The sequence below is a fragment of the Parasteatoda tepidariorum genome, chromosome 4 (assembly GCF_982258835.1).
Source record: "Parasteatoda tepidariorum strain Cologne lab strain chromosome 4, Ptep-v5.0, whole genome shotgun sequence".
NCBI classification, from domain to species: Eukaryota; Metazoa; Arthropoda; class Arachnida; order Araneae; family Theridiidae; genus Parasteatoda; species Parasteatoda tepidariorum.
Window position 1 is genome coordinate 4,388,707 of NC_141758.1, and position 23,547 is coordinate 4,412,253.

Sequence of the window (23,547 nt, forward strand, 5' to 3'; positions counted from 1 at the left end):
ATATATATATATATATATATATATATATATATATATATATATATATATATATATATATATATATATATATATATATATATATGGTATTTGGAGGCCTTTATTCTTCTTAATTTAAAATTCCTAAAAAAGGATTATCTAATACATTTTTGTTGAAGTTGAAAATGTAAAATGATAAGTTTTCAACTATTTAAAATTTTTTACGTCCAGGTAATTCCTTTTTGTTTTTTCGAAAATGTAATGCCAGTAAGTTTAAAAATGTGAAGAGATCTATTTTGGCAGAATACCAATATATATATATAAATAATCTTTATTAAAAATATAGATGTATAAAAAACAACTAAAGTTAATCATATAAATTTCAGAAGTTACATTAATGTATAGAAATTTATATATACGTCAAAATAATTATAGTGTACGTAGTTACCGTTTTCATATCATAGTGTAGAGCAGTACTAAGGAATGTAGGCATTTCTATTAGAAGAATCATAAATCCAAAGTTGTGTCCACAGTGACCCAAAATTAGGGCCCACATTGGCAGAGATGTGAAGATATTTTTCCAAAGTGTCGTTGATTTCTAAACACAAAATGAAATCACACTTAAATAACTCTTACAACTTTTTCAAAATATACAGAAATATATCTGATTTGAAATAAAAATATTTAAAAATTGTATGATCTAATTAATTATCCTTGCATCGAGCCTGGGAGGAGGTTCATTTACACAGGAGTAAATACAGGGCTGCCAACTTTCGATGCTTTTTGTAAAATTTTCTCTAGTGGTACCTAAGTTTATATTGTAATGTATTATTTATTCATTTAAACTTATTTTTCTCATCACTAAGTATAAATAATTTAAAAGTTGATATAAAACGCCACTATATGCGATACCTCGTCGTGAAACTTTAACTATGTTAAAAAAAATTACCAAATATTCTGACAACTTTGATCTATCACTCAATAAAATATTTAATGAGTAGTAGTTATGTAAGGTAATGTTGAAAGACGAGGAATTTGGTTTAAATGAAATATAAATAAGAAGCGATAAGATATTTTAATGAAAAATATTTTAAATCGAAGTGTTTCATTTCTCTTTCTGATCTGTTACACCTTTTTTTATATAAATGTTACTTTTTTTTGCACTGTGATAAAATTAAACTTCTGTGAACCTGACAGTTAGCAGGCATGTAATTATATTAACATACAGCGTTTTGGCTGTAGATCAGTTTAATTGTAGATTCCCGTGACAGGGCTGTTAACTTTCAGGAAAAATGTGAAGTTGGTGAAATTAATATTTAATTTTTATCAACTTTTCGTAAGCAGCAAATAATATACGACTATCACTACCTATTAAATGCTATATGAAATTCATGTTGCGTTTACCACCGGCGTATTCACGAGTAAGCATATATATTACAACTTCTAAAAAGTAGTGAGAATAACGGAAAATTTTATTATCTGAAAAAAAAGCAATTATTACAGACATGTTTCGTATTTTGATAACCATAACCACAGACCTGTTTTATAAATTAACGCATTATATATATACAGTCAGACCTCGATATAAGGTCACCCTAAGGGATGTTGCAAAAGTGACCCTATAAGCGGGTTGACCTTTTAACCGATTCAATAGTAGTTCGTAACTAAGCACGTAAATAGCACACATTATGACTTTTTAAAAATGGTAATACAAACGAAAACGATCAGCCTTAAATTATATACTCAAGTCAATAAATTTTAACAAAATTAGTAAAGAATTAAAGAAAGTTAGATTTTTTTTAAAATTTTAATTTAAAATAAAGCTGTTTGCAAATTTCCTCAATGTGTACATACATACATTACATCTTACCTTATTTAAAATAATGATTTATGCAGATCTGTCTCGTTTTTGGTTTCATTTTTCCAACAACGTTTTCTAGATTTCGTAACTTCTTAAAACGTTCCTCAGCTCCCTCATGGTTTGTAAAAAAATTTCGTATGATATTTATTGCACTTAAAGCTTCCACTTGGGGTACAGCTACAGGCTCAGGATCACTGTCTTGTCCTCACTATCCGCAACTTGTTAAACAATTTCAGAAATTGTAGCTTGTTCGTTGGCTGCAACATTTTCCTAGAACTCGAGAGGGGTAATTGCCTTGTAAGGAAGTTAAAAAGGCTTTTGTTAGAAAAGAGCTTCCCTCGCCTCAGACAAAAATGACCTTATAAGCGATAACGATTTTAAAAACTTGACCATATATCCGATAATCAGTAACAGAGAATTCCTATTCAGTGAGCCGGGACTTTGGAAAAGTCACCTTATATGCGGGGTGACCTTATATGCGGATGACCTTATATCGAGGTCTGACTGCATATATATATATATATATATATATATATATATATATATATATATATATATATATATATATATATATATATATATATATATATATATATATATATATATATATATATATATATATATATATATATATATATATATATATATATACTTATATAATTATTCTACAACATTAAGAGTAAACAAATCTAATTGGTGTCCGTCAAATTATTAATATTATTTTAATTCTGTAAGAAGCAATACAGCAAAAATATGCCTTTGGTAATAATACACATTAGGCACAGTAGTCGCTCTTTGAATTCTTTTTTTTCAGTATATTTCAAAATTATGCATGCTTTTAATCATTAAAAACTCATTGTGTGGAAAAATATGATTTCACGCTATTTTAATTAATTTTTAAAGTAAACGCTAAAATATTTCTTTCAAAATATTAATTTTTCATAAACATTTCAAGTAATCATTCTGAGATTTGCAGTCTGGCAGTAACAACAATAATAGAATTACTTCACCATTTCTAATATTGCAGTACAACAATAATAGAAAACAAATATTCTGTTCATTTCAATATTTTAATATGTAACTGCAATTTTTACGCCTGACGCGTCAAGGGCACAAAACTGAGATGGAAAAAAAAAACTTCATATTTTAAATAAATATTTAAAAAAGTAGCTCTTATTTTTCATATTACACGTTTCAAAATAACAAACTATTCTGTTTGAGTTGCATTCATTTTCTATTAGGTTTAATTTTTTTACCTACTGCTTTTTCAATCTTTTTATTTTTTTAGCTGATTTTATATATACAGGGTGTCTCAGTTAAACGCTTCAGAACTCTTAAGAGGGGCATCCTGACCAGGGGCCCCCACCAGGGGGGAAGGTGGCCGCACGATGCGCCTACTTAAAGCTTGGGGGGATTTTTACACTAAATAAAACGAATAGTTTGGGGGGGGATTTAGAATTTGCCCAAGAATGCGCCCAAGAGCTTGGGGGGATGGGGGCCACGGATCCTGACGACTCGAAATCATACAGCAATGCGGGGTCGGAAATGCTTTCCTGAAGCTGTGATGTATGTACACAGAAGCACCATAAAGAAAAGACACCGTAAGTGAAAAATCGTTTTAATAATACATTGAAAAAATTATATGGTACATGGGTCAAAGTAAGTGTTCGAAGTTTCTGCCACCATCTACAATGTACACATCACATCTCCGGCGCATGGACATTCGAACATTCTGCAACACTCCAGGCATATCTCGAATTTCTCCGGCAGCTACTGAGATTCTAGCAACCAGCTCCTTAGCATTGTCAACAGGGGTGTCATAAACCAGTGTTTTCGTATGACCCCAGAAATCAAGACATAATAGGTCGGGTGACCAAGGAGGCCACATAATTTTTTCAATGTATTATTAAAAAGATTTTTTACTTACTGCCTCTTTTCATTATGGTGCTTCTGTGTACATCCCCGCTTCAGGAAGGCATTTCCGACCCCGCATTGCTATATGATTTCGAGTCGTCAGGATGCATCCTAATATATATATATATATATATATATATATATATATATATATATATATATATATATATATATATATATATATATATATATATATATATATATATATATATATATATAATCCTTGTCAGATATTAAATGTTTAGGCGAATAACTGATTTGGTTAATATCTGAGCCAACGCCTCTTATAACTGAAAGCCTCCTCACGGTTTTTTATAGGTAGTCCGATCCACCATGAAGTGTACTAAAGCATGGATGCCAACTGCTCCGGACGCGCCATAATCATTCAAATAACGGTAAACAACTACATACTAAAATTTGAACATATTCGACTAATTTTGTTTACTTTTTAAACGGTATCGCTTGACTTAATTGCAAAACCGTGGCGAATTATATAAGCCTTTGAAATATTTAGAAATAGTGATGAATAAAAACCTAATTAATTGAATTTATTAAACCAAGATTCACACAATAATGAACTACCATTCGATAATATTTATTTTCTCTCCGGAGCAAGTTGGCATCTCTGCTAAAGATTCATTTAGTACGAAATGTAATAAAAAAAAGAAAGTGGTAACAAATATATGTCTAAGAATTTGTTTAATTTATGAATATGATTGGTTTGTCTTATTCACTTGTCAACAACCACCACAGATTCAATTCTCAAACATATATGATAAATTTCTTTCAAGTACTTTTAAAATAGAATTTGGGTTCATGAGCACAACTTGTTCACTTTTTAAGTAGTCTGCGCAGACTACTTATTAAAACAACCGTGTGGAAGCTTTCTGACGTAGGAGGTGATTGCTGAGCACGAAATTACGGTAGTTAATTTCCTGATCAGCTATTAAAATTTAATCTTACGTTTATCGTTTTCTCCTCTTCTTTACTTTGTTCGATTAAGAGCAATTCTTCTTTGGAAATACTCGGATGCACAGAGGGTGATTCGAAGATTAAAAATGTCCAGATTCCAAACCACAAACATGTTATTGATCCTGAAAGATTATCTATTGGTAATTAAATGAGGAAATCAGCAATGAATTAATTACTTCCACTTTGATCACCAGTTAGGAAGGGTTTTAATGAAGTGGTAGTTAAATACTAACTTGGCTGCCAACTTTCTGGGGTTTTTGTTGCAAAAATTTGTATTAGTGGTATATAAGTTCATGTTTTAATTCAAAATTTTTTAAAGCTAATTTTCCAAGCAACTACGTATAAATGATTTAAGAGTTCATATGAAACGTCGATTTTTTCCATCTCTGTAGAGGTGAGGCTTTTAAAAATTGCTAAAAATTTTGTAAACTTAGCTTTTTAAATACCTACCACTTTATAAAATGTTTTGCAAAAAGCGTAGCGGCTGACAAACCTGTAATAATGGAAGAGAAAATAATTATTTTTAAAAAAATTGGAGTTGACCAATTCTTTTAAGCATAACTACATAATCCGGCTTCCCGCTGACCTTGAAAATTTTAAAAATTGCAAGGAAAATAAAATAAATGTCGATATTTTAATTTCTGTGTAACCACAGCTACAAATTGTTTTCCACTGAACATTGTTTTCCAGCATTTACCTAAATTTACTACCACTACTAAATTTTTTCAAGTACCACGGGAACCCACCTAATTCATAGATTTTGTATACTCATGCTTAGGCCCTAGTAAGGCTCCTATACTATCAGAGCTGACCTGTCAAGCAATATTGGAGCAAACAAGTTCGCAAGTTAACGTTATTTTAGTATACGTTACGTTATTACAGAGATGCCAACTGCTGCGGACACGTCAAAATAATTTAAAAAACGGTAAATAACTACAAAGAAAATTTTGCAAATAGTTGACAATATTTGCTTGCTTTTAAACATGTAAAACGTGTAATAATTACTAAAAAGTGGTGAATTATATAAGCCTACGCATTGTTTAGAAATAGTGGTGGATTAAAATCTACTAAATAGAACTTATTAAACCAAGAATTACAATTAATAAACTACCACTTGAAAATATTTATTCGCTGTGCTTATGTTAGCTCTTTGCTCCAACAATAAATGATAAGTCGGTCTGTCTAATTCAGGGGCTCTAGGCCCCAGATCTATTTAAATGGCTAATTCTTTAAATGTTAAAAAACTGGGATTTATTTATTTGAACATAAATTTTGCAACCAATAAGAATTATTTTTTGAATGAAGGCACAAGTTAGTGATGTCTACATATTAACAGAGAAGCCAATACTATTTTCTAGTTTTAACGAAAATTAAGCGTTTAACGACTGATTTTTTTTATTTTTTACGCTAATGAGAAAGGTACAATTATCAAAAACGTGGTAGATGATTTACACGCAAATGAATTCGAAATTTTCTTCAGCCAGGTTATAATTTTGTTAAAAAAAAAATTGTGCGTGGAGTCCCTCCGCGCCTTCGCAACCTGCGACGTTAATTGTAGAAGAATCAGCAGTCGTAGAAGGATCACTAGTTCTATTCAACGACTCTTTTTCTTGCTCCGCTCTCTTCTGTGCTCTGTAATCACGGTAATATTGTGCATTTTTCCCTCGTGGACCTCTTGAACCAGTGGAAGTGCTTGTGGTTGCCTCATCGTCTCGCCCTGGAAAATGTATTTGTATTAATGTGAATGCGTCATAATGTAATTTCAGAAGAGAAACAATCAATTGATATTCACAAGAGACGTACCTTGACATAACCTTAAATCCGTCGCATTGTCCGTGGGATTGTTTTCACTCATTTTTTACTATTCGCGATCGCAACGCTCGAGTACGCCGTCTTGCGGGAGCCTGTAAATATCGGACATTAATTTATCACGTTTTCATTTAATTCCATCAAAGTCATTGACTGAATCAGACGCCATTTTTTAGCAGCAAATAAGAAACAAAATTTCCCTAAGGAAAAGGCCGAAGAACTTGAAAAAAATCTCCAGAATATTAGTAAATCTTTCAGGAACAGAACACGCCAAACATTTGAAGAAAAATTCCTCAATAATTTTTAATTTCTATTATCAACAAACTTGCAACTGATGACTTCCGATTTCGGATACTGTTACAGATGTGTGTATTAAGGTAAAATGCATTTCTTCTGTCTTCAATTCATTACGAATTAAAGTGAAGTCAACATTGCTTTCGTCATTCCAGTGAATAAATATGAATTCAGAACATACAGAATTGTAATAGTTATAACATATTCTTCTTCGTTATAGAATAGTATATATTTCTGTATTTATATAATTCAGAAAACAACAATAAAAAATTATCCAAGTTACTTGAAATAGTGCCATTTGTGCTGATTCTTAATTAATTTAAATCGTTTTCTTGGTAAGTTTTTTTTAATTTTGAAAGAATAAGTTCAACTAGAATTCAGCTATTCTGTTTTTAGCTACATATTCAAATTCATATCAATTATAAAATTTTGCTGTGTAGTATGTTATCTAAAAGTAATGAAGGTATAAACTATGTATCTATTATTTGAGAATAAAGTTTTCAAACAAGAAACTTATCATTTTGGAATTCTCCGGGAATCATAAATCAGGTAAGTGCAATGATTTTTACAATAAAAAATTTGCTTGTAAATATTTTTTTTTCATTTGATGATGGTTCTCTACAGAATGGTTTTTTACGTCTGATTAAGAACTATAAGAATAATAAAAAAAGAAACAATATGAAAGTTTTTATTTCAATGTTAATAATTCTTAAAATCGTTTTTTTTATCCTAAGAATTCTTTATTTTCCGTTTTTTAGTTTATAATTTTTTGATAAAAATTGTTCTCAAAATACTTTTGAAAAATTAAATGGTATAACATTATGTGTTTATGTATACTTCTTGTATATTCCAATGTTTGAAATAATATGATTCAGAAAAGTATGGAATAAAAATTCGGTACTTACGATGTATTAACGCCACCGCCGCTACAGATTTGGCGGTTTTTAAGTGCCGCCAATCTACACTTAAAATTTTTGCGACAGTTCATAAAATAAAACACTTTATTTAAAATCAAAATAGTTAATTGGATTTCGGTGGAAAATGAGCCGATATAGAGTTTAGCATAGATTCAAAACAATCATATCGCCATATGAACTCTGATGAATAAGATTCCAAATGAAATAACATTTCCGAAACGTACGTTTGCCAAGATAAAGTTTTATGTTGTGGGAATTGGTACATTTTCGTTTTTTCGGTCAAATATTTTCCTCCTGAAAAAATAAAATTGCATCTTGTTTTGTTTTTGGCAAATCCCAAAGACGAATATTCGTAGCACTAAAAATGGCGACAAAAAAGAATTGTTTTTTTTTTTTTTTGTTTTTGTTTCATCAGCATTCTTTATTTTACGTTTCTTAGTTTCTAAATAATGATTTTTATTGAAACTTGAAATTTTTTGATAAAAATTGTTGTCAAAAAACGTTGTTTACAAAATTAAATTTCCTAAAATTATGAGGCTTATGTATACTTTTTGTTCATTTTAATTTTTGAACTAATATGATTCTTAAAACTATAGAATGTAAAGTTTAAATGGGCCTTTCATGTTATATCATTAAATTTAGTAATACTATTTCTCGGGCATTAGGTTTTAACTCTTATAAGAATATACATATTTTTTTCTGTTAATGTACAAATATTTTTCCGATGTGTTTTGGATATTCCTTCTCTAATAAAAAGAGATACCATTTTGTTTTCGGTTGTACAAGAAAGAAGATCAAGCATTTTTCTTTTTTAAATTTAATAAGCCATATTAAAGAAGGAACGTTGCAATGCTACACGCTACATTAACGACGTCTCCAGAGTAACTGAATGACGGTTCATATGGAAATCGCAGGTAAGCGTCTCATACAACAACGCCCCCTATAGTTCGTTGCGATCGCGAATTGTTATCCACTAAATTTGAAAATGAAAAATACTACCCTATTAAATTATATGTGTATCAAAACAAACTAAAAAAATATTAATAGAAAAACAATACTTTTATGACTTTCCTTATTTTTATGCTAGTGAGAACCAAAACAATATGAAAACGAATGAGGGAAAACTGGATCCTACCACGTGATTTCCCGGCCAATAAAAATGTAGCGTTAAACGTTTAACGCAACCTTGTTGGAAGTCGCATAAGAAGTATAACTTCAAAATGCAACAACTGATTTCATAAAAGAAATATATCACAAGATGTATAATTTTGGGTAAATAATGGATTTTGGTTGATAGTAATATTTTTTTTCGACTGTAACTGAGAAAAAACTATTTGATAACTTTTTGAAAAAAAGGTATGCGGAGATGCCAACTTGCTCCGGACAGCGGATAAATATTTTCGAGTCTTTTAATGTATGATTCTTGGTTTAGTAAATACGCTTTATGGGATTTTTACTCACTACTACTTCTAAATAATTCAAAGGCTTATGCTCTGCAACACTTTTTAACCGTTAAGCTGTGTCGAAACTTTTAAAAAATTGGCAAAATTAAGCGAAAATCTGCAAATTTGAGTCTGCAGATCTCTGCCATTTCTTAAAATATTTGTAGAATCCGGAGCAGTTTGTATGTCTGCATTACCAGACTTTCATACGCATTATTAAATTCTTTGAATGTAATGGTGGTGAAAAATTTCAAATTAAAGATACAAAAGAAAAAAAAGAAAAATCATGCATTTTTCTATCACTTTAAATGTAAAATTAAAATTTCACGCATAATGAGTAAAAGTTGGCAATGTATGGGTATGTTCCAAAAATAGAACATTGATATGTAAACGGTTAAGTATTTTTACTTCTGTAAATTTGAATTTAAGTTATTTTTTCACCGTTACATATCAAATATTCAAAGCTTATGTATAAAAAGTAATAGTATTGAAATATTCGCAGTATTGAATAGTGAAATATTTAAAATGACGGCAAAATTATACCTTATACTAAAAGTTATAAAGCCTTTTGCCAAAAGCTAAGCAGTTTATCCCTAGTATTGGTTTAAGTCTTTTTTTTTAAAAAAAAGAAAGAATTACCAAAGACGTAAAATACTGATGGCCATCCTCCAAGCAAATCTGTACTACATAGCAGAGCTGCTATGGGCATTGCAGTAACCATACCAATTTGTCCACCAGTGAATATTATAGTTGAGAGTCTACTTCTTTCATTTTTTGGAGACCACGTGCTTATGATCAGGTTTATTGACGGAATAGTCACTCCCTGAAATGATAATATTTGAAAAATACAGTAGAATTTCAAATATCCGGCCTCTGATTATCCGAAAGCACCTAACATGCATACGCATTATAGAGTAGAAATTTTTCTGTTATGTAATCGCAAGTTGCTTTGTAATAGACTCTAACATTTCGATTGTTCTCTTGAATAAACAAGTGGGATCAAATTTTACATAATGAGTAGGGATACCAAAGGCTCCGCTTTACCAAAAAGCTTTAATAAACTTGTAGAATAAGGACAATTAGGCCTATTCGTTCAGAATGTCACCACGAGGTAACTTACATAGTCATAATAGTGCTCTGGAACTGAGCACCTGGGCCGCGAAGAAGTCCCTATCCCATTCATCATGAATTTTTTTAAAAATTTGTTTTAACATTGTGAGGTCAGCTGTCCGTGCGATTGCTTGCTGTATACGCAGTGCGAGCACTTTGCTCGCGTAAATTTAAATAATTGGAAACAATGAGAAGCAGCTTGCTCAAAAACTTTAGTTTACTGTCTGTATATGAGGATGAGGTTATTGCACTTTGCTTGAGGAAATATAAAAGGTAAAAGTAACGAAGCAACTTGCTAAAAATTTCATTATCATTATTATTATTATTGCAGATGAAAGCAGGCCTGCTTACCACTACGCTTTTTGTAAAATATTTTGCAGAATGGTGGACATTTAAAAATCAAAGCTCTCATCAGAATCTTCGCCAACATTTTCGAATAACTTGACCTCGTTAGAGCTGTAACAAAGTGGCGTTGTATATGAACTTTTAAATAATTTGTATGCAGCGGGGTGTAAAATAAGATGAAATGAATTAAAATTATGAGCTAAAAACATTAACGGTGCTACCACTAGAAATAAGTTTTACAAAAAGCGTTGAAAGTTGGCTGCCCTGTGAGAGTAGCGTATCACTATTAATAGTTTTTGTTATTAATCACTACATTACTTTTTTTTAAATAATTCTTGTAGGAACTTTCCTCCGTTTAACCTTAAACACTTTAAGAACTCTATGTTAAAAATCATTAAAAACTATAGTTACATCAGCCAGTCCTTGTAAAGCACGTAATGTGCAGAGAACGACAGGTCCCCAGGCTGTAAATACAGGAGTTAACAAAGAGAATACAGCTGTTACAAATAGTCCACCTCCAAATAACCATTTTGCACCAAATTTTTCAGCCAAAACACCTGCTGGCAGTTGAGTCAATATGTAACCATAATAATAAGATCCTAGTATGGTGGCTTGAATGGTGGAATCCCAATTATATTTATCACCCTGAAACGAAAAACCCTGAATTCAAATCAAAGAATATTTAATTCAAACACAAATACAAGAGCACCAAGTTTTTTTCTTCTTATACGGAATTTAATTTTTCCAATTTTCAGATGGCACCAGTATGAAATTTTTATACTCAAGACATAAACAATGGTTTGTACCGTAAACCCTCTGTACACCATTTGGAAACAGCTGTACTAGCATAATATAAATAATATTTCTTCCTGCAGGCAGTGATTTATTTGTTGCTTCACTCTAGCTTAAGAAAATTATTTCGGAGTGAACAGAAATTGGAACGTATGCTTAATTTATGAAGCGTCTAAGATGAATTTACTTATTGTTAGTGGTGTACAAAAAAACTTTAAGTCAAATTTACCAAACAATAATCAAATACAACAAAAAAAAATTCTTTTTCCACTGAGTTAGTGTAATAAACGAATTCTAATGTAAAAGAGGGGAGATAATTGTCGACAATGACTTTTATTTTTCAGAAGGTACCTCAAGATTAAAACGAGATAGTATGTCTTTATTTTAGTCAATTGATGTTCAGTAATCATAGTGGTAATTACGTCACAATACTCCCCCGCCAGAATTTTATCAGGGATAGAATTCGGTGAGCGGATACTACTAGTTAATCGTATTTTCGAGAGACCGGGAGATCTGTGTTAAGTTCACCACGTTTTGAGTGTCTGTCTTGTGAGCTATATTAAGTTCACTGCTGTGTGTGGTCTCTCTTGTGTTGCTGTTAGCAGTCACGTTTGTACAGGATCCCTTTGCGTGTAAGTGAGACTGAGAAGCAAGGAGGACGATGTGACCCAGTCAAAAAAAGCTAGTAAAATATTCAATGTGAGCCACTCATCGAAGTGAACGTTACTTTTAGGCAAGTTAAATCACGTCCGCTGATCACCAATGTGGGAAAAGGATCTTTCGACCATGTCAATTATTTTTTTATTTTGTCAAAGGCTACCCCAAAATTAAATAGAGTTAGCATGTTTTATTTATTATCCAATTGATGTTTGAAAGTAGTAGTTACGCCACACGCCAACCCATTCTTTCATGTGCGTATAATATATTTTACTGAGCTATCGACTTGTCAACTTCTTAGGCAATTATGAATTTTTTTTTTTTTTTGAAAATTTAAAATGGAAGCAAAATTTAAAACTTTCGCATTTGAGTTAAAATAATCATCGCATTTTTAAAATAAACAGGACAACACTGCACACCAGAAAGTGTTCGAAGTGTAATAAAATTTATAAATTTCTGTTTAATTATTGGGTTTTAAAATTAAATGTTAAAGGATTTGATAACAAGGATAAATAAATTATTTACATAAATGCATCATAATATATTGACATCCTGTTAATAGATAACCTCAATATAATGTCAAACTAATAAAAGAATCTTACTTTATATAAATTATCCTCACTCAACGCTGTATTTCTGTGCTCTAGATTCTGACATTCTTCAGTTTCGCTGTAGGAACTATTCATAGTTGATTCATATGTATGATTAACCATGGCTACTATACTCATGCTCATGCTCACTCTCATAGTAAAAATATTAAATATTCCTAAAAATCCTAGTATTGCAACTATGTACCTTTTTGGAAAATAAAACCTTTCCCATTCTGAAACAAGAAAAATAAACTTATAAGATTATTGCTTTAACTTGATTAAAAACTTCATTCGCTTCAAAACCGTACAAATTGGAAATTACAGTCGACATATTTCAAGCGCTCAAAAATAGGCCCCCACTTTCAAGACTCTCCAGACGTGAATGAGAAGACGCAAAAGTGGTTTGAAATATATAACGTAAAGTTGCCAACGCAAAATGGAAAAATAAAGGTGAGAAACAAAACTAGAAAGAAAACATAGTAGCCGAGAAAGAAATACGATGAAAAACAGAAAAAAAAAAATGAAACATGTTGACTGGTACTTCCAATTTGTACATTTTTGAAGCGACAATGACAAAATTATTTATCCCCCGGCACATCAGCTCATTTTGATACACCGGAATCTTGGTTTATTCATATGTATGCTAATTCCATTATTAAACAACATTAGTTCCTAACCATCTCTCCATAGCTTATGAAATTGTGTTTTAACCCTGCTTTACCCCTCTCAGTCACTGCGGGTTTTTTTTTTTTTTTTTTTTTTTTGTTCTTTTTTTTTTTTGTTCTGTTATTCGTTATTTTCTATCTCGGCTACTGTGGCTTTTCTAGTTTGGTTTCTCACCTTTATTTTTCCATTTTTCATTCAACTTGGCGTTTTATGTTTCAAATCACTTTTGTTTGTTCGCATTCACCTCCGGCAAGTCCTGAAAATTTTTGAGTGCTAAAAACATGTCGACTGTTAAATAATACCCAGAAACTGACTGCTATCTCCAATTTGTATAATTTTGAAGAAAATGAAGTTTTCAATCAAGTAATACCTTATCGCTTTAGTTTCTTGGGATTATTTATTTCAGAATATAGTTCGTTTACGTAATCTATGGTTTGCGTAATAGTTGGCTTACATAAAACAAAACAAAACAAAAGAAGAAGAAAAAATTTCATTGTTATTAAATAATTTGCACAGACTACTTATAAAAACCAGTGTGGAGGCTTTCTAATGTAGGAGGTTATGGTTAGTTCCATCAAAAAGTCCTCTACAAAGCAAAATTTCTCCCAATACTTGATCCAGGAGTTTCCTTTTCTTCTTGATTAGGCTCAAAATTACAAGGCGACATAGTTAATCATCGTAAGCCCCAAATTGGGTCGGCTGTTGAACGACGACTATAAAATAAAATGAAATACCTAATTTTTGCAGACTATTGGCAACAATAATTAAGCCTGTGATTATGTCATTACATTTCAGAGTAAAAAAAAACTCCTATATAAACATGGTTTGTTGCATTTTACTTAATTAAATGCGAAATTTTTTAGTACTTTAACCACCAAATCATGGATTTTAGGATGATTTTTTCTTTGTATTCTAAACGTCTGATAAGTTTTATAACTTATAGAATATATAATAAGACTCTGTAGAAACATAAAAAATGCTAATTTTTTAACGGAGTTTGTTAAAATTTTTCATGTAACAATCTGCGTATTAAAAATAAAAAACGTTTCGCAGCAGCGTTCTCTTTTATTTCCTTTCTTTTTCATTTTACATATTAACCTAACATACATTAATAACAAAGTTTTAATAGTTTTTAATCTCAATCAAAAATTCTGATTGTTATAAGAGTTTAACGCTGAATAGTTAATATGTGCCGATATTTTATTCTAAGAAATCAGACGCAAAATAAATCATTCTGGAAGTATTTTATTTTTTTGCGTATGATTGTTGTTAAATTAATGATTAAGCGAATCAAAAACATCTTGCTCACAGTTTTGAAACTTGTTTATACAAGATAAATTAAGGTGCAAAATTTTCTTTTATAATCGTCAATTATTTTTATTACTTAAATTAAAAATGATTGAAAAGATTTGAATTATAAGCTAGACAATTGGTGACGTTTTTTTGAAATATGTAATTTTTAATCAAAATACGAAGTTTGAGCGGTATCAGTCGCTTAATTTAGTGAGTAATGAGATTTCTTTTTTAAAAAAATCATATTTTAAAATTTCGGAATTTCGAAGTTTAAATAAAATTAATTTAATTATAGTTGATTTAAATTAGTTTGAATTGTAATGGAGAAAAATGTTTTCATTATTTTAAAATAAGTAAATTATAATCACAAAAAAAATTTAGTGATATTGGCCGAATAAATCATCATCATCATAACAAGATTTAAAAAGATCTTATTCCTTCACTTATCTAATAACGAAAGTTTAAAATAATCTGATAGATAAGTTAATAAGTTTCCAGAATATGTTATAAATCAGTCCTTGAAATTTGCTGCCCGTGCATATGACTATCAACAGTAACGGGCTTAAGGTCAGTAAACATGTGGGTTAAAGTGACAAAATGCAAATTGGGTTCAAAAAACAAGGCTACAGAGTTGAACATTAGGAGTCATAAAATCATCATTGGGTTCAACGACGGTTATAAAATAAAATCTTCATTTATAAAACGGAATCCCGTAAAATTTGGAAGTATCAGCACAATTGAAGAAAAAACGTTTTAATATATCTTCTCCTAGATTACCATTATCGATTGTTGTAAATAAGTAAATTCTAAAAATAAAAAAGAGTAAGTAAATTCTAAAAATAAAATACACTATTTATCCCTTTTCATTAACCGGTTAACGCTCAGCGTCATATATTTAGGACAGTTCCTTTTTTCAAAGACATTCATTGTGGTGGGAAACTTTTTTCAGCATTTTCATTTATCTGGGTGAATTAAAGGATTCTCAGATACCACAATGATTTAGTTATTTCTGATTAGATCTAGAATTCTAAGGAACAAGTACTTTTTGATATATCAAAAACTTTTAGAATGCCTTAACAGTAGAAAAACCAATTAATTTCGATAATATATTATACCACTTTTTTCATAAAACCACTTTTTGTATCATTTCAATTCATAGATTCGGGACAATACGGGTTTACATCGATTTTTGATTGAAAATTTTGGTCAGGCAGGACCTAAGTATGTGCGACCTTAGACAATGCATTCGATTGGAAGCGACATTGTTGTTGTCAAAGGAGTAGCGGCTGTTAAATGATCAAAAGCAATCAATTTTGCATTTCTAATATTTAGTAGCATTAATAGTGTAGCCAAACAGGCCACACAACACCGGAAAGTATGTTTAAAAAAAGTAAATTTTCATTTTTATCTACAAAATTCTATCTACATATTTCTATCTACAAAATTCTAAAATATAAGAGCTTAAAAATTATTGAGTGGTAGACGGACCATGGTTTAGTGTCCCCTTGCTGTTAGGTTAACCAGGGGAGGTTTTTCTCTCCATGTAGTTCTATCAAAAAAGTCCTCCCCGTAAACAATAAATTTCTCCCAATTCAAGAGTCACATTATCTTCTGGATTGCATACCTGCCAACTTTTACGCATTTGGCGTAAAATTTAATTTTTATATTTAAAGTGGTAGTAAATATATACTATTTTTTTTTCTTTTATAAACTAAATTTTTAAATGATTTTTATCACCACTATTCTGAAGAAAATTAAGCATATATATTAATATGTGTTACCACCATGGAAGGCAGCTTAAGCTTTTTCAAATACAACGTATTTTTTTGCTCAAAATTGAAATTTTTATTCCATTTTAATACCACTGGGAAAAATCATAATGGAAGGGATTAAAAGTTGGCAGGTATGGGATTGAGTTCAAAATTATAAGGCTACGGTGCTGAACACAAGTCGTAAACGCAAAATTTGTTCGTCTGTTTAACGACAGCTATAAAATGACATATACACTGGTTATCATAAATTAAGGAAAAATCACAAAAATAGCGATAACTCTTTCAAAAGTAAGCCAAACCGTGCAAAATTTGCATATGTTGTCCACTAAGAGTAGCTGAGTAAAATTGCAATATGCAAATTAGTGGCGCTGCACTCGGCTTACGTCATCTGCCTGGAGCATAAAAGTCCAAGTTTGAGAGAAAGCACACAAATTTTACTGTGATTGCGACATTGAAAATCTGAGATAGCCAATTCGTAATAATGACCTCTAGGCATCATTTGCCTGAAGAACTACGATGGAGAGCCATCGGGAGACTAGAGGCAGGGCAGAGTCAATCAGAAGTGGCCAGATGGCTAAATGTGAGTCCATCTGTGGTTCATAGACTTTGGAGGCAATTTCAAACCACAGATTCGGCATCTAGGAGGTTCAGTCAAGGACGGCCAACTGTTACGACCAGTGCCGATGACCGATATTTGACATTAAGTGCACGCAGGAATAGAACCGCTACTCCGACACATCTTAGATCCTCTCTTGCTGCAGCCACCGGAAGGTTGGTGTCAACGTCAACTGTGCGCAGAAGGCTCCACGAAGGTGGTCTGTATGCGAGACGACCAGCCATTTGCGTGCCGCTCACATCACGCCATAGGAGAGACCGTTTGCAGTGGGCCCGACAACATGTCCACTGGACGTCAGATCAATGGAGGCCTGTTCTCTTTACGGATGAGTCCAGGTTTAGTCTAGAAAGTGACAGTAGACGTTATTTGATATGGAGAGAACCTGGGACCCGTTATCATCCATCAAACATCCGTGAAAGAGATGCATACGGAAGAGGCAGTGTCTGTGTTTGGGGAGGCATATCCTTAGGAGGGCGCACATACCTCCATGTCTTTCCAAGGGGAACCGTGAATGCTCAGGTTTATCGAGACAACATCCTTGATGCTTATGTGCGCCCATATGCCGGGGCAATTGGTGATTGCTTCCTGTTACAGGACGATAATGCAAGACCACACAGAGCTCGCATTGTTGATGATTATCTTCAACAGGAAACAATTACTCGCATGGAGTGGCCAGCTCGATCCCCGGACTTGAATCCTATCGAGCACGTTTGGGATGCTCTAGGGAGGCGTGTATCTGCCATCAATCCGCCCCCTCAGACCCTTGCCACGCTTGCAACTGCTTTACAAGAGCAATGGCTCTCACTTCCTATTGAACTGATAGACCGCATAATTGAAAGCATCACACATCGCTGTTTGTGCTGTATTGCTTCTAGAGGCAATCATATTCCATATTAAAGGTACTTTTTCTATTGCAAACCGATACTTCCAATTTGTTTATTTTATACATGTGCTAATTTCTATACTACTATTAATGTCTGATAATTTCTTTTTATGTTGTTTAATACCTTACTATGTGTTGTATATTGTGGGTAAGTTTCATAAAATTCCATGTGTAATTTCTTGAGTTATCGCGATTTTTGTGAATTTTCCTTAATTTATGATAACCAGTGTAGTTCTGCAATTCGGTGACGTTATCTCAAAATGGGGAATCAACTCAATTCCATTCTAAAATCAATTATTTAAAAAGTTTTTCAGCAGTTTTTTTTTTTTTTTTTTATAAAATTTAATAAAAATCTAGATTTAAAGTGAATAAATTCTGAAAATTTCGGAATAAAAATCTTTATTCCTGAAAATTGAAACTTTTTTTTCATCGTTAACAAATTTATTTGTAAAAATTATTTAATTCATTGGAATTATTCATTCTCTTACATATTTGTCTCTGAACCGATGGCTTATAATTTCTTGTGAATGAATTATTGTTAGTTTAACCAATATTAAATATTATTAGTTTAGCCAATAATTTAAAAGATATGAAGAGAAACGTGTTGCAAATTAATATAATGTTAGAGTAACTAATTTTTGAACCATTACAGCGGTAAAACTAAAAATGTCAGCTATTCAAACCTTTTATCTACCTTCTATTTTGAGGGTGATAAATCCTAATCCGATGATTAAAAGGAATGGTTTTTCCAGAAAAAAGAGCGTTTTTTGGTCAAAATAAGTGTATACCGCCATGAGTCAAGCACTTTTCACAATAAAAATCCACCCATTCCAAAGTTAAAAAACTGATCCGTATTTTTTTTTCTGCTAACTGTACAATCGAATTTTATTGCAAAGAAACCTTTAACATCACAGATATATAACCATTTAGATATTAAAGTGTTAAGAAGTTTACTATGTTTTTTGTCAGATTAATAGTATTTCCTTTTTTCCTTCCTTCTTTATGACTTAAATTATACTGGAAAGTGCAATTTTTTTACACAAAACTTCACAATTAAATCTTATAATACGACGAAACATGATGTTAACGTTATTCAAACGCAAACATTTCATTAGGCATCATATATAGCTTGTGAATACTTTTTATATCGTTATTGATAAGCAAATCAATCATGTATATTCAACTTTTCAATTTAAACAACAAATATGATTTGATTAAACTTGTTTAACACAAAGTTTTGGATAAATTTGACTTAACTTGTTTAATGCAAATCTGTGGTTACATGTGAAACATTTATAAAAGTTTTAGCTTTTTTTTAAACTTATTTATTTCTACGAATTTTTACTTGTAAATACATTTAAAACTGATATAAATGAAACTTGATATGTTTTAGTTACTTATTTAAAGCAACTCAAAATAACATTTCACTTACTTGATTAATTATCTGACATTGAAATTTCATATTTACAGGTTTTCTGCTGTCTGCAACATTTTTAGAATGTAACGAAAATGATATATATATCTAGATGTTTTAATCTTTCAATAAATATTTCATTAAAGGAAATATAAGTGGGTGCAGAAAAATAACTCCTGAATAATTTCGTAAATCAAAAATGAAAGAAAAATTTAAACATTTATTAGTAGTCTCGAAAATTCTTTTTTACCACTCATTTATTTTTTCCAGGTCATGCACATATTTTCCTGTATCTAAATATCAGCGGTACTGATCGCAATCAATTATGTAATAAAGAAGATATGGAATTAGTTTCCATTACTTTTAGAAGTTGTACTTACTTAAATTTTTCTTGTAAACACATTTTAAAGACCAAACTTGATACATTTTAATAACTTATTGAAATAGCTTAAAATAAAACTTAACTTACTTTGATTAATTAACTGACATTTGAACTTCATATTCGAAATTTAAAACTCCACTAGAAGAACAATCCGTTCAAAAACTAAACTGTTATAAATACTTTAAATATTTGTTTTTCTAGAAGCTATTAAAACAGTTTGAATATTTTCGAATTAAATTCATGCGGAAATAATATTTTTTCAATGTAGTAATACAATGCGCAGTCCGTTTTGCGATAAAAAGAGATATCTAAATATTTCCAATCACTTATCGTTTTCATGACCATTTAAACATAAATAAAAATTGTCTAGTGAATATTCTTGAAGGTCTAGTGACCTGTTCACCGTGATTAGAACAGAGTATTTGTTGTGGAGGAAATGTTGTTTTATGATGAAACCTTGGTTTTATTGTTATTTTAATTCGCTTCTTAGTAATAACTCGACATGAATGATTTACTTTTAATTTTAAATCCCGATGCATAAACATTTTATAGCACTTTTATCCTCTTTAGTGTACAGTGCGCAATAAAAATAAAATAAATAAAAGCCCTTCTACAAAAAACTTTATATCTAATGAACATATCTTCACACATTCACAATCAAAAAATTTTGTATGTTTGAAAATCAAATTCTGAGGAACAATTCGTCAGATTTAATTCAAATTTTGCCGTTCGCTATATTAACTTGCATTCTCTAAAATGATGTAAAATTTGCATATATGATCATTAAAACTTTTTTGAACTATTATTACAAAACGAATAAAAAATAATAAATGCGTATTACTATAAGTTATTTTTTCTATTGGATTATTTTTGGAAAATTAAAATTTATAATAGTGTGCAAAAAATTTTCAATTCGCTTAAAAAGTTTTCGAAATATGGCGGTATAAGCAAAACGTTAAATTAACATTTACCCGTTTTGTCCCGACTTTATATATTGAATTGATGCAAGAACTGGTTTTATGGAAAAGGTGGTATAATATATTATCGAAATTAATTGGTTTTTCCACTGTTAAGGCATTCTAAAAGTCTTTGATAGATCAAAAAGTACTTGCTCCTTTTAATTCTAGATCTAGTCAGAGATCTTTCATAAATTATGGTATCTGAGAATCTTTAAATTCACACAATCAAATGAAAAAGTTTCCCATCGCAATGAATGTCTTCGAAAAAAGGAACTGTCCTATATATATGACGCTGGGCAGTTAACCGGTTAAGTGATTCAAATTATGGTCTTCTGTCCAGACCAAACTATAGGGGTCATATGTCCCAGATTGCTGATACCCCTTATGCTTAGGAGTCAGACATCTGAATCAGTCGAAACAAATGTTTTCTCAGAAAAAGGACGTTTTGGGTCTGATTACTTAAAACATCGTCTGCATTAATTAATTAGTATATTTGAAGTCACCGTCTCAAACCATTATGATTGAGTTCTAGAACGTAGAATTCCGACCATTCGATCTAAAGTTGTTCAGGATGGTCCGTTTATTTTCCTGCGCACTGTACATTTTGAAAATAAAGTGGAAACAAAACTTAAATAGCATATTTTGGGAGAGCAATTTTTTCCAGCAAACTTCAACTTTTGAATTTTGTAATTATTCAATCATTTAAAGAACGTTACACTAAACAATTATTTCGTTAATTATTTCGTTTTCTTGATTCTGATGACTGCCAAGATGCCTCTAAAAACAAAATAAATAATGTCGCTTTATAACAAGATTTCAGTTATTAATTATTGTTAAGCGTTGTTGCGTCTCCCGGCTATGACAATACACATAAAGTTTCTGATTGAGTTTCGTGTTTTTTTTTAACGACTATGAAGAAGTTTGTGGTGGCAGCGTTTCTTATTTATTTCTAAATTGAAAAAGTTCCAAAATTCGAACGAAACTGTGTGGACAGTTTTTGAGTAATGGCATTTTCGCAACATTCATTCGTACATATTAACCCTTTGACCCAGAGTTTTTGTAAAACATATTTTTTATGTTTTTTTTTCACTGTTTTGTATCAATTAAGGTCAAAACATGTGAAAAATATTATATTTAGCATTTTAATAATTTATGGTTACGTTTTTTCTGTGTGTCTTTGTCTGAGTTAAAAATATTATCTTTCGAACGTCCAAACAGTTACTTTCCAAATTTTCACTATTTGCTGTTACTTAGACCTAAGAGGAACAGTTATTGATCATTGAAATTAATTTAATTTACAAAATCGATCATTAATAGATTTTTGAAGAAGAATGAAAAAAAAATATTCGAACTACTTTTTTTTAATTTTATATTTTAATACAAATATAATTCCATTAATCTAACAGATTTTTAAAAAAAAAATATTAAGCAGTTTTTATATTTAAAAAATACCAAAATGTATTTTTACTTGTAATAAGAGCTCCAGAAAAAGTGTATCTAAAAGGTACACTGGTGTCCCATCTAAATTTCAAGTTTCGGATTTTGTCATATAGAAAAACATAACTTGAAATAGTATAGAATTTTACTTTCCATAATTTCTGAAAATAATTCAAAAATTTTTTTTCAATTGCTAAATAATTGTTAATTATTATGAATTGCCTAAATGAGTCTTATTCATTGTGTGTGGAATCGCAATTTTTGATAGCTGTATTTCCCTCGTTACCAAATTAAATATGCCAACATTTCCCATTTAAACGATAAGCTTTTAATAAGTGATAATAAATTTTAGGATTTAAAATTTTATTTATAATTATTTAAGTTTTTTTAAAAAAAGAAACATAGTGAGCTGCAAATACGTTTAGGTGTTGGCATCTATGTGAATACTACTCTTCCAGGGAAAACAGGGAATCCCAAAAGTATTCAATTTGCAATTTTCCTAACTTCGCAACCACTACAATGTTTATAATATTCAACAAGCATGTATCAGACTTCTGTATACGCAACAAGTTTCTCGATCAAGGAAAATGTTTATGGTCTATTTTTAAAAACAAGGACTACAATTTACAGGCCTGTGTATTCGTCAGGGAACTGGTCTTGCACCAGAAAGGCTCTGGGTTCAAATCCAGGGCAAGGCATGTTCCTTCATTCTCTGTTCTATCTGTCCTTACTGTGGGAGCAGCGTTGGCCCACCTAATAGGGCTCCCCTGAAAGAGTGGCCAACAAATCTGCTCTTCTGATGCCTATATTGACCAAAGGTCATTCCCCAGGTGGTCATTGGGAAAAAAATTATAGCAACACTTTTACTTCTACTTTAAAAATTTAGGCAGACTTTTGGGAGCTGTAACTTTCGTTTTGATAGACAAGAATCCGAAACCGTTGGAAAAAAAATTTTTAGGGGGTGAAGAACAGTCTTGATTCTTTCTTCGTGAATAAAAATGCATTCTGTGTAAAAATTAATAAGTACATTCCATGTCAATGTTTCGAACCATTAACACTAGGCTTACGGGACGTGTCATTTTGAGGCCTTTCAAATTTTATAAGGAAAATTACAAAACCCGTTTGCATTTTTACTTTATCTCTTGGAATGACTTTTATCCATTGATCGAGGTAAATATATATTGAAGTCTATTTTCTTCAAAAGCGTTGAAATATTGAAGTTCTCTTTGTTGTATACCTATCTCTACCGATATGCGTCAATTTGACGCTCTCGTAATTTAGGCAAAATTTTGAGTAAACATGCAAACATCGCATCAATAATAAATAGGAATGTACCGACAATACTTCGATCCGTTATCCGATATCGTTATCTCAAATGAAACAAGCGATAAACAACTGTTGCCGATAAGCATAATAGAACAAACAAACGCTCGTTCGTTGTTGTAG

General features: G+C 31.0%; 1 protein-coding gene across 1 annotated transcript in view; it reads right to left on the reverse strand.

Moving 5' to 3' along the window:
• Positions 1–20,119, reverse strand: part of LOC122271692 (putative inorganic phosphate cotransporter) — a 33,579-nt gene extending 13,460 nt beyond the window's left edge. The window contains exons 1-6 of the mRNA XM_087160543.1: positions 19,793–20,119; positions 12,692–12,912; positions 11,052–11,285; positions 9,825–10,008; positions 4,715–4,845; positions 425–574 (exon numbers count right to left, since the gene is read on the reverse strand). Coding sequence (XP_087016669.1) covers positions 425–574; positions 4,715–4,845; positions 9,825–10,008; positions 11,052–11,285; positions 12,692–12,912; positions 19,793–19,823 — 951 coding nt within the window. The 5' untranslated portion in view covers positions 19,824–20,119. The remainder of the gene's footprint in view (positions 1–424; positions 575–4,714; positions 4,846–9,824; positions 10,009–11,051; positions 11,286–12,691; positions 12,913–19,792) is intronic.
• Between the last annotated feature and the right edge of the window lie 3,428 nt (positions 20,120–23,547).